This window comes from Aedes aegypti, chromosome 1 (genome assembly GCF_002204515.2).
Source record: "Aedes aegypti strain LVP_AGWG chromosome 1, AaegL5.0 Primary Assembly, whole genome shotgun sequence".
Lineage (NCBI taxonomy): Eukaryota > Metazoa > Arthropoda > Insecta > Diptera > Culicidae > Aedes > Aedes aegypti.
This window is the reverse complement of record NC_035107.1, coordinates 242,102,459-242,115,657: the sequence shown is the minus strand read 5'-3', so window position 1 is coordinate 242,115,657 and position 13,199 is coordinate 242,102,459. Positions and strand designations below refer to the sequence as shown.

The window sequence follows — 13,199 nt, the reverse complement described above, 5'->3', positions numbered from 1 at the left end:
GAGAAATTTTTCCAAAAAAAAAACTGGAGGCATCCTTAAAGGAATTTTTTATTCCTGAAGACAGTGATGCATTTGAACGCGTTCAATTTGCGTTCCAAAAAAATGAACTGAACTTGGCGAGCTCTTGAACAGAACGCGCGTTCTGTTCAGAAAATTGAACTTTAAGCAGGCTTTGATTGCTCGCTTGACAAAGTTCATTTTCGTGGCGTAATTTGATTGATCGGTTGATAAGTAAAACTTATTATTCCGGCTTTTGGTTAAATTTCACACGTTTCTCAATGAGGGTATGTATCTTTGTTTTATTGCTCTACAATGTTACTTTATGTAACTAAATTCATGTTTTAGGATTCGAAAACTAAACTAACATCATCGAAACGAAAACTACCTGTCAAGGAATCTGCTGCTATTATAGCAAGTCAATTCACAGATATTGAAACCCCTCCGGCAAAATGCAAGCTATGCCAACAACATCTTTTGTCCACGAAAAAAAAAGTAATTTGAAGCGCCACTTAAAAGACATGCATCCGAAAAGGTTTCTAGAGCTAGGGCTTGATCCTGAAGAAGTTAGCTTAGAAGACTCTGAACCGCGACCCAAGAAAATGATGAAAGTGACAATTGAAATCAACTCCAACTCTTTTACAAGAGCATGTGTAAAAATGGTTACATCCGGAGGCTTGCCGTTGTCTTGTAGCGTCAGTCTATTTTCGAAAAACCTGGTATTTGTGAAATTCTGACAAAAATTCAAGATGCTCTCAAGATAAAACTCAATCACAACAACATACCGTCTAAGGTTAAGTACACAGCTGACCAATTCAAAAAACGCATAACTGAAGATTTGAAAAACAGATTCGTTTGTTTGAAGTTGGACTCAGCAACAAGAAAAGGACGGAGCATTTTGGGTGTCAATGTACAATATTTGAAGGATTCGAAAATAACGGTAAGGACGCTCGACATGGTGGACATCAAAGTTGCACAAACGGCGGTAAATATTTTGTGAAGAGATACATAAGATACTTGCTAAATATGAAATCGGATTGGATCAAGTTTACTCAATAGCCACCGATAACGGCGCCAATTTGGCGTAGTAACGACGCACTCGTCTCATTGAAAAGATTGGACCCCAAGAAAGGCTCTGGCCCTGACGGTTTGCCGTCAGTTTTTCTAACACGTTGCGCTGTTCAATTAGCAACACCTGTTTCGCTCATTTTCAACAAGTTCATCGCGGAAGGAACTTTCCCTAGGGCATGGAAATCAGCCGCCGTTACACCTTGTGGACAGGAAGCATCCATTCTGCGGAAAATTACAGAGGGATTTCCATTCTGTGTCATTTATCGAAAGTTCTGGAATCGATTATCTACGATAAACTGTATGCAGCTGCTCAACCAATACTCTCAGAATTCCAGCACGGCTTCGTGAAAAAACGTTCGACGGTGACGAATCTGCTTTCATATATAAGCACGCTGAATAGTAGCTTGGAAAAGCGGTTACAAATCGACTCGATCTATATCGATTTCTCGAAAGCCTTCGACAAGGTTCCGCATGAATTAGCATTGAAGAAACTTGATCGTCTAGGATTTCCGGTATGGATTGTACAATGGCTTCGCTCTTATCTATCGGAAAGAACATCGTTCGTGAAAATAGGATGCCACAAGTCAGAATCGTTTCGCACGACATCGGGTGTGCCTCAAGGTAGTCACCAAGGGCCACTGATTTTCATAATTTGTCAATGACCTGTGCACTTATCTAAAGTCGTGCAAACTTATGTATGCTGACGACCTAAAACTGTACAGAATAATAATCTCTGTGTTAGATTGCGTCGCTCTCCAATCAGATGTACAGCGGTTAGAAGAATGGTGCTGCTTGAACGGTATGGAAGTGAATGCCAGCAAATGTAAAATAATTCGATTCAACAGAACCCGATCCGATAGTCAGTCTGTAGAGTTTTTTAACTGAAGACGTAGTACAATAAATAAATATTTTGTGAAAGCAGTAGAACTTTTGAAAGAAGATCAAGTAAATATAACTAAAAATGACGATGAAGTTTTCGATATAGATGCTCCAAATGACGAGCCCAGTGCAATCGTGTATGCGGATTGGGAATCTGATGATGAAGATAATTTTAATGAAGATGAATAGTATGAAACAAACGATGAACCTGAGGAAGTGTTGTTATCCGAGGCCATGCTGGTGGAGTCCGTTGTGCTGCGCATACGTTGCAACTTGCAGTGTACGATGTCATCAAATCGAAAAGATTCAAGAAAAAGTGGCGACATATTTTCAAGTTACATAGACAAGCCATTGCGACACTTGAATGTGACACAAGATAGAATTCAGCATATTTGATGGTTGAATACTTTATGGAGCATAAAGAGTTCATCCAGAATATTTTGAAGAACGATCAAACACTGCGAATGGGATCTAAAATGTGGAAATTTATTGAAGGTTTTTCAAAGGCATTCAAACCAGTTTATTCAGCTACCTTGAAGTTGCAGAATGAATCTATAACCATGGGAGATTTCTATTTCGTTTGGTTGACATGTCGCATTGAATTGGAAGAAGTTGCGTCGCCATTGTCAATAAGCTTACTTGAAGAAATGGAGAAGCGGCAGTTCAATCTATTTAATAATAATTCATTTTTGGCAGCAATAATTTTGGATCTACAAATAAACTACAGAGGAAGTGAGCTGATTACCCATGAACAGAGAGTTACAGCAAAGGTAATTAAAAATACAACTAATTTTAAATTTATTAACGTATATTCTTATTTTTTTAAGACACACTTGCTCATCGTATGGGAAAAGATCAAACACCGATTTTCAAATAAGTCAAATGACCAGAGTAAGGAAATTTCGATGGATAAAACATCGATTTCGAAGGTTGAACAAATGCTACGTACGAAGGAATCGGCGGTCGACTTATCCCAAAAAACGTTTGAACAAAAGCTAGAATCGTTTGGGACACAACCTCGAGTTTCTGCTGATACAAATGTACTTTCATATTGGAAAATGGTGAGATCAGCTGAGCCAGAACTATATGAATTATCCCAAATAGTTCTAGCAGCCCCATGTACTCAGGTATCCCTGAGCGTGATCCTCACTGATAGAAGACTGCAGCTCTCCAACGAAAATCTGGCGAACATATTGTTTGTGAAGCTAAATGAAGATTTGTTTAATTGCGTTGTTTTAGATTACGAAGATTTGTAAAAATAACATTCTGTAACTTGCATATCACCCAATAACCTTAAATGTTTATATTAGCTTATAAATTAAGAAATCCAAACATACTCCAACAATAAACTTGGTCTCATTGTGTTACAATGTACAAGATCAGTTGTTTTCTTTGAGGAAGTGCTAAAACACTTCATGTATTTGTAAAGAGATGTCTTTGTAGGGAAACTAAACAGTACATAGAAAAAATAGCTGGGAACTGAACTGAGAGCTCAAGAGCACTTGGAAAAAATGAACAATGATCAATGATTACTGTGATCAAGATCAATTTCGAAGAACAATTGGCTTGCTCATCTGCTCGCGTTCTGTTCAAAATGCAACACTGCCTGAAGATGCTCTAAATGTTGCAGGAAGTCCTCGGGAAATCATTGGATTTTTTTATGGATGATGCCTGATGTGATTATCCTTAGAAAAATCTAGAATGAATTATAGAAGGTGTATACAGTTAAACCGATGTTCCATGACTCGATATTTCCATGAGTCGATGGTCCCTTCAATATCGCCTTGTTCACACCGAAATTTAGAAATCCTTTTGCAGCAGACGAGTTTGTCGTACAGCTCAAAACTGCAAATATGTTTTATTAGAATAATTTCAAGTTTTAATTACATGGTGTCTTACATAAATGGTTTTCAATTACTTCAATTCGGGTGAACAATTTCATACGAATTCTTAATGTATTCCGGCCTGTAATTATAAGAATAATTTTCTAGCACTGTAACCCTCGCATTTAATGTTCAGAATACGTTTACTCACGTGTGCTACACAATATTAATCAAATTCAACAATTTAACCGAAATATAATTAGGATGAACGAATTCAACTTGGATTGACTCAAATGTGATTTTGTCTAACGAAACGTAATTCTTCTTTTTTCCGCATTTATAATCTTCGCTAAACTACGCTGACAGTGACAGCGTTCGCCAAAGTATCCATGACATTTGTACGTCAGACAGCAGTACTTGTCGATCTGTTGGGTTCGTCCACTAGGGTGGTACCAAGCGGTAGTGTTAACAATTCCCCCTCCCGTAACTCTGGTTCAGGGCCAGGGATTTGACCAGATTTACTCCGCAACTCCATCACCGCTAGCTTGGCGACCGCCCGACGAAAAACGCCCTTAGACGTTCTAACTAGCGCACGTCGAATTCTTCCATCAGTCCCTCGTATCACCTTTTCTACTATACCCCGGATCCAGGTCCTACGGTTGTTCCCATCAGTAATATAGACCAGCTCTCCTTCTGCGATAGGTTCTTGTTCAGCAAGCCATTTGGTGCGATGGTTGATTGTTGGGATGTATTCCTTCAGCCATCTTTTCCATAACATGTCTGCCAGCTCTTGAGATCGTTTATAGCTGTCCCGCAACGCTTCGGCAGAACTTGTTGGCAAATTAGCCTCTTCACGCTCTCCGGCAGGCAAACCACGAAGAAAATGATTCGGCGTGAGGGCTTCGCAGTCTGCAGATTCTTGTGGCACGTATGTTAACGGACGAGAATTCACCATGTCCTCGGCTTCTGATAATATCGTCAACAATATCTCGTCACTTAATTTGCCGCCATTGTGTAAAGCCTTTAGTGCCTCCTTTGCCGACCTCACTAACCGTTCCCATACACCACCCATGTGTGGTGCTGCTGGGGGGTTAAAGTTCCAACGAGTCCTAGCGTCGGTAAAGATGTCCGCACATTCCATTTCTATGCAACGAATTTCCTGGATGAACTCCTTACTCGCAGCTTGAAAATTAGTTCCGTTGTCGGAAAAAATCTCCAACGGAGTGCCCCTTCTGCAAATGAAACGTCTGATTGCCATGGCGCATGATTGGCTGCTCAAGCTATAGGCTATTTCCATATGGATCGCCCGAGTCACAAGGCATGTGAATAGACACACCCATCTTTTTTCTGAGCGACGTCCTACAGTGACGACTACTGGGCCGAAGTAGTCAACTCCTACATAACTAAATGGCCGTATTTGGGGGGTTAGACGCTGCACCGGTAAAGGAGCCATTCTAGGCGCCACAGGAATACATTTATGTATTTTGCACCAAGTACAGTCCTTAATCACCTGCAAAACAGCCGCGCGAATATTTTGAACATAGAAACGCTGTCGCAGCTCGTTCACTACCGTCTCACGGTTGGCGTGACCGAATTTTGCATGATAGTGTAGTAGTAGTTTCGATGTAACGTCGTGGCCCTTTGGTAGTACAATTGGGAAACGCTGCTCGAAAGGGATGAAATCCGCGTGAGCTGCACGGCCTTCCATCCGGATCACACCATTCGCATCTAGAAATGGAGCCAATCTATAGAGTGGGCTGGAGCGTTCAATAAGGTGCAATTTCGATTGAGGTAGTCTGTTGTTCTTCAATAGCGTTTTCATTTCGTCGGGGAATCCTTCTTGCTGTGCTGCTTTCCATAGAAAGTTTTCCGCCATCTGGTATTCTTCGCGCTTGAGAGGTGATTTGATTGATGGAAACGTTCGTTTTAGCAACTTCACCAACTTAGGCGAGGCTTGCAGTGTTTCTATTGGCTGTTTCTTCATCCTTTTGTGACAATTAGAAATGAAACGAAACACACAGGCCATGCTTCTTACCAATATGGTCCAACGCGAGAATCGCGTGGTGTCTATTAGAGCCTTGTGAAACGAAACTTCGTGGAACAGATGATATGCTCGCAGTTCTTCTACTACGCCAGGGGGTGGCAAATCTCGTTGAGAGTACTCTTGATCTAATCGATAAAGAATGTCAGGGCCTTGTACCCATTCGCTTTCCGTCGCCAACGGTGGTCCATTTTTTCCCCATTTCGTTAAAACATCGGCTATATTGTGCTTCGTAGCCACCCAGCTCCATTGCTTTGGATTGGTGATGCTCAAAATTTCCCCGATGCGATATGCGACAAACTGTTTGTACTTCCTATGGTCGGAGCGGATCCATGAAAGTACTGTAGCTGAATCGATATGGTAGAACACTCTTTGCACCTGTACAGAGTGGTTCGACTTCACAAAGGCGGCTAATCTGGCTCCAAGTACCGCAGCAAGGAGTTCCATTCTCGGTATGGACATGTATTGCAACGGAGCTACCTTCGATTTTGCTGAAACCAGTGCCACTCTCGGTTCTCCTTTTACCAATACACGAAAATAAGCGACACATCCATAAGCTTCTTCGCTTGCATCTGCAAACACGTGTAATTCGAGGTCCTGGTAGTCTGATGCCTTCACGTCGGCGAAGTAACATCGCGGAATTTCCATAGCTTGAAGACTTGGCAGTAGTGCAATCCAACGGTACCACTTCTTCGCGGAGTGCTCATCAATTATCTCGTCCCACGAACAACCATTTCTCCAAAGATCTTGAACGATGATTTTTCCGAGCACGGTGAAAGGCGCCCACAGGCCGAGCGGGTCAAAAAAACTCATGACAACGCTCAACAATACTCGTTTGGTGGGCAGCTTACTTTCGGTCAAATATACTTGAAGATCGTTGCGCAGAGCCGTAGTACACACAAAGACATCCTTTACTGTATTCCAAGACATACCAAGAATTCTTTCCATACTAGTGTTGCTAGACTTGTCGCTAGCGAAATGAACGATGTGGTTCTCCGGTTTTCTACCGAAGTGTTGTTGGAATTCTTCACTGTTGGACACCCAATTTCGGATGTGAAAACCGGCATTGGAGTGGATGTATGTAACCTCCTCTGCTCGTCTGATAGCCTCGCTCACAGTGAACGTGGAATCTAAATAATCGTCCACGTAATGTTTATTAATTATTGCATCCACAGCGTCCGGATATTCCTCCGCGTAGTCCTGAGCGTTTCGATTTTTAATAAACTGTGCGGAGCAGGGTGAACTGGTTGCGCCAAAGGTGGCGACGTCCATGACGTAGGTTATGGGAGGACCTGATGCGTTCGGACGATATAGAAACCTTTGTGCTGACTTGTCGCTTGACCGTATTCGCAGCTGGTGATACATTTCCGCTATATCGCCACCGAAAGCGACGGGACGTTCTCGGAACGGACACAGCACAGACGGCAAACTGGATAGAAGGTCGGGCCCCTTGAGCAATTCGGAGTTGAGCGACTTTCCCTGAACGGACGCGGCTGCGTCCCATACAAGCCGGACTTTGCCCGGCTTTTTTGGGTTGAGTACCACATTTAAAGGGAGATACCAGACCTTTCCCGGTTCAGCTTCAATCAGCTCAGTGTTCGTAGCGATGTGAGCGTAGCCTTTGTATTGGTATTCTTCAATTTGCCTCTCGACATTCTGTTTCAGCTCCGAATTTTTCTCCAATCTCCGCTCCAGGCTCTTCATGCGTTTTAGCGCCATGGGGAAGCTATCTGGTAGCTGTGGGTTATCGCTTCGCCACAGAAGCCCCGTTTCGAAGCGCTTGCCGACCCGCATAGTGGTTTGTTCCAGTAGCTCCTTTGCTCTGCGATCTTCGGCTGATTCAGGCAGCACTTTGACGTCTAAACCGGTTTCCTCCAATGTAAAGTGCCTTCGAAGTAGTTCTTGCAAATCTAGTTCAGTTATGTCACCGACTGTATGATGACCAGCAAACCCTGTTGCCATGTTTTCGCCGCCTTGTGGGCCGTATATGGTCCAGCCAAGTTTGGTACGAACTGCTATTGGCTCACCAGGATTTCCAATCCGTGACTCCAGCGGTGCATACACATGCAAATGTTTCAAACCGATAAGCACTTTTGGAGATCCACTTAAACAGTCCGCTACTGGTAGTCCACAAAGATGCTTGAATCGAGCTGCCACCTCAGCAAAACGAATCCTTTGGTCAGGGAGTTGAAGCTCTTTAACCGTGTGGACATTTCGAAGCAGATATTTCTCCTTTGACCCGGTGGCCGAAATTGATACGTCAACGCTCCTTGAGTCCCGTTCCAGTCTACTCATTCCCGCGGTCCATTTGACAAGAATGGGTTCCCAGGCTCCTTTCAGTTTCAGTTGGTCTGCAATGGCGCTTTCCATCAGCGAATAAGAAGACCCTTCATCCAAAAAGGCGACAACGTCAAGGGTACGCCCTTCATGGTGCAACTTAATTGGAACCATCCTAAAAATGATTGGATGATGTTCCGAGTTGTGCACATGACAGTTTGTCGACAAAGCCATAGGAGGGTTTGGTGGATGAAGGAGGGGATGGTGCCGCTCTTTGCAATCTCCTACATTGCAGTGACCTTTGAATCGGCAACGTATTTGCCCGTGCTCGTTGAGGCACAATTGACACATTTTCCACTTTTCAGTTATCTTTAGCCTATCGCTATACGTCAGCCTCTGGAAATCTTCACAGGAACGCGTTCGATGCTCGAGGCTGTTGCATCCACGGCACGGTTTACGTATCGCTTGCTGGAGTTCGATATTATGTTGATTTGCAGAGCGTTGTGATGGAGGTTGGACGCCGATGTGAGCATTGAGAAATCCTTCGTGATCCTTAGCTTTCGATTTCTTTTCTTTCTTGTCCCGGTTAGGACGACCATCCACGTGGAAATCCGTGTAGAGCGTTGCTTCGGTAGCTTCCGAAACGATTATCGAGAGGAAATCCGAAAAAGTTCTCAAATCCACAACGTGTTGTTGACGTTTATATCTAACCCACTCCATCTTCGTACTGGGCGGTAGCTTTTCCACCAGTTCCGTGATGAGCATGGGGTTGACAAGATGATCTATTAGTCCCGATGCTACTAGGTGGTCGCACAATTGCTGAACGACCATGCCATAGTGGATGAATGTACCCAAACGATCGATCCGAGGTGGATCCGCTTTCCTTGCTTTCAGCATAAGTGAATGGAGCAGTTGCTCCGGGCGGCCATAGAGAAGCCGAAGCGTATCAATGACTCGTGGGACCGATTCTGGCAACAGTAGTCTGCTCCTTACGGCTTCCAGAGCTGGCCCTCGGATACTCTCTTGTAGTCTACCGAGATTTTCAAGATCGGTCCAGTTGCATGCAGCATTGCCATTATTAAAGCTGCTTATGAAGAGCGGCCACTCTTCTGGCCGACCGGTGAAAACTGGTAGCTTTGCAAACGGACCTTTTCTTGCCGCTATCTGAGCTTTGGTCAGTTCAGGTTCTCCTTGATGCTGATTTGGAATCCCCTGTTGATTCGCACATGGGTTGAACGTCGCGGGCACCTCAATATTCGCCGTTGAGATGGGTGCCTGATATATGGCCGAGTTTCGAGGAATATTTGCAGACAATTCTGGATGCGGTGGATGCGATAAGACAGGCTTGTCTATCTTAACGGTTGGTACTTGCGGATTCTTGAGCGGTGTCGATTCCTCCAGAACATTTTCGATTGCTGATTGGCGGTTGATGATAGTATCCCGTTGCAGTGGAGCGTTTTTGGGTGTAGAAGATTTCGGAAAAGTTCCACGGATATCATCGGCCGATTTGCCCTGCTGTTCCGGAAATTTGAACTTCTCCTTCCACGCCTTTTCTAAATCCGTTTCCAACTGTACGTGATTCGACACATAGGTACCTCCTACAGCGCCCTCTTCCTGGACGAATGGGTCCATCACACCCTCGAACTCCTTGTACATCTCGTTACGCATCTTGTGAAATTCTGCTTCCGCCTCTTTCTTCCTTTGAAGCATTTCCCTCTCTAGGCGAATTTTTAGAACCATCTTCTCTTTCTCCCTCTGGAGCTGGCGCTCGAACTTGGCTCTCATTTGACGCAGCTCTATTTGGTGCTGCATTTCGGCTTCTTCCTGGTCTGAATCCTGATCTTGCTCGTTGATTGTCGATCTTTTATCGACCCTCGGATCAAGGGAATCGGCCGGCTCCTTGCCGGACGCGTCTGAGACATCGACGACTGTGGCTTCACGGTGTTGAGATTTGTCCGCAGTACCTGTGTTTAAACACTCCTTGCACGTCCACGGGAGGTTTTCAATGCCAGCAGTCACATCCGCGCACATAAAGTGGAACCAACTCTGACACTTCTCACAGCTGACCATATTGCTATCCGCATGATTCGGTCTTTCGCAAAGCGCGCAATCATACCCGGTGCTTTCGGGGTTATGTTCCTTTTCCTTAGATGATGCCATCGCATTTATTTTTGAGAATTGTTCACACCGAAATTTAGAAATCCTTTTGCAGCAGACGAGTTTGTCGTACAGCTCAAAACTGTTTTATTAGAATAATTTCAAGTTTTAATTACATGGTGTCTTACATAAATGGTTTTCAATTACTTCAATTCGGGTGAACAATTTCATACGAATTCTTAATGTATTCCGGCCTGTAATTATAAGAATAATTTTCTAGCACTGTAACCCTCGCATTTAATGTTCAGAATACGTTTACTCACGTGTGCTACACAATATTAATCAAATTCAACAATTTAACCGAAATATAATTAGGATGAACGAATTCAACTTGGATTGACTCAAATGTGATTTTGTCTAACGAAACGTAATTCTTCTTTTTTCCGCATTTATAATCTTCGCTAAACTACGCTGACAGTGACAGCGTTCGCCAAAGTATCCATGACATTTGTACGTCAGACAGCAGTACTTGTCGATCTGTTGGGTTCGTCCACTAGGGTGGTACCAAGCGGTAGTGTTAACACGCCTCATGGACTGTAAAACGAAATTCATGGAAGAATTACTTAGAAAGTTCATGAGAAATCTCAAAACAAACTCCTGAAGAGATCTGCGGAGTAATATGTGAAAGGAATCTATAGTAAATCGAGCATTACTTTCAGCTTCAAAATTTGCTCCTTCTCTTTGGAAGCATGATGATGACTGTCGTTCGACACGAGGTTCAACCGCAATCCAATGCACTATGGGTTGATCACAAACAATTTAAAAGTTTTGAACATGGAACTCGATAGCATAGCTCATCGATTTCATCATAACAAACTCATTGCGCAAATCAATGAATCGACTTGAACATGATGTTTTTGACATAAGATAACCATAAGCAAAACCCACAATCCGTGTTGGGTGATGATCTATGCGCCCATAGGTTGATGCATACGAATCTGAAGAGAAATCTTCGGGAACTTATGCGGAAAAATATGGAATCCTTGTTGTCGGTTGATGAATCAATCCATAAAGCAAAACAAAGGAATTTAATGTGTAACAAACATTAAATTTGCAAGAAAATCACTGAAAATCGTTACAGACGTTCATGAATCGATCCATAATTTTAAACACACAGATCGAGGGTGTGGATTTTTATCAGTGACTGTGATTGCTGTGATTATGCGAAGATATTGTCGGTCTGTTGACGCAACATCCTTCTCCTTTCCAGATAATCCTAAGGCCCCGTTCAAAATATCTTTAGCTTCCAGGATATGGGCTCAGTCGAACCATAAAAAAATACAGTCAACTCTCCATGACTCAACATCGAGGGATCATCGAGATATGGAGGTATCGAGTTACAAAACACATAGCCAGAGCAACTGCGATTCAAGTAATCATCGAGGTAGCCATGAAAACCAACTTTTACTATGGTTCTCTAACTCGATATCTTGATACGAAATATCGAGTAAGGGAGAGTCAACTGTATGTTTATTCTAAGCAGGATTATCGATGCAGCAGGCGCAGCCTAATTTTTAGAACAAAACTAGGTATTTAACATACAACAGGAGTGACCCACCACCCAATTCGAGGCACAGCCTACTACTAGGTTCTACTGATACTCACAGCCACGGTAACGCAGTCCATAATCTTGATGAGCAGAGATTCGTTTTCATTGGCGGCTCCCGGGAAGATCTCGTACAGCGCAACGCCCTGCGTGAAACAGAGCCGACAGAACGGCAACTCCGTCGCCTGGATCTGCAGTTGTTCCATCTTCCTCCTCCTCCGGTTCCGGACTGCTCCGACGATTCCCGTTTCCCGGTATCTTCTGTTAAGGCCCTGTAAGCTCCTTCTAGTTCCCAGGTACGGCTGCGGTCCTCATCAACCCATTCAGTGCCGCGGTCGCGGATTGTTCCCTGGGTCTTTCGGTCGATGCCCTTTCACGAGCCGCGTAAGTCTCGGTTCGTGGCACGCAAAGCACCAAATTATTGTCTGTCTCGAAGTATGACAACAACGAAGAAGAGGTGTATGAAGGAACACACAAAAAAAAACGCGAGGCTCTCAAGGTTCTCCTTCCACTAAATCCAAATCGCCTATGCTCACTTTGTTGGCCGTCTCGAGAAAGCGAAGCCAAGAGCCAACTCCTCAAGACAAGAAACACACGAAAAAAAAAACTTCACATCTAAGTGAGCTGCGTTCACTATTTTTCCCAGAGCAACATTCGAGTCGATGCCTACTACGCTTCCCTCCACCTTCCACCACCGTCCGCACAGCGCTAAAAATTCAATTGACTGGCCTACTGCACTGCAGCAGCAGAAACTTCTTGCGACACACACAAAATGCTTCACGCGTGAAATTCTTCCCCTGCGACGAGCCGGAAGTCTGCCTATCTTGTCCCGGAATGAGGCGATAGATCGATTTTCAAACTGTTTACAAACACGGAAAATGGTCTGTCAAAAAAATCGGGCCGTTCGCGGCCGCTTCGCTTCCCTTTTTTTGATGAGTGGGTTTGCGCGACACTTTCCCCCTTTCTCTGATGTTGGTGGCTGGGATTGGATTTAGGGATGGCTGTGAAGTTCTTTCACTCTCTCGCACACTGCTTGCACTACTCGTTTGGCTTGTGTTGGCACAGCATAAAAAAGCTGCTGCTTTGATGGGTGATGGGAGCATCAGACATCGAAGCAAGCCAGCCGTCGTTCGTGTGTGACGCACGCCGTTGTCAAAATCGCGGGTGACAACCGAACCGAACGTCAATTTTGTGCTCGCAGGGTTGGATTCGGAAGGACGCGTCGACATCAACTTGCTCATTTTAGCAATCCACCAGCATTCAGACGCGCCGCCCAATAGGGTAACCAATTTAATTTGGACCCTTATGAGCCTCTGTACGTGCCATTCTTTTGTTCTCATGACTTTTACTGTGCGCCGTGTGTTGGTGCTGTCTCGCTCTTTCTCAATGGCAACTTGAAAACAGGGCG

At 44.0% G+C, this 13,199-nt stretch overlaps 1 protein-coding gene across 1 annotated transcript in view; it reads right to left on the bottom strand.

Annotated features, from left to right (window-relative positions):
- LOC23687380 overlaps window positions 1–12,931 on the bottom strand; it is a 39,563-nt gene extending 26,632 nt beyond the window's left edge. Inside the window, exon 1 of the mRNA XM_021837352.1 lies at window positions 11,851–12,931. Coding sequence (XP_021693044.1) covers window positions 11,851–11,997 — 147 coding nt within the window. The 5' untranslated portion in view covers window positions 11,998–12,931. The remainder of the gene's footprint in view (window positions 1–11,850) is intronic.
- Between the last annotated feature and the right edge of the window lie 268 nt (window positions 12,932–13,199).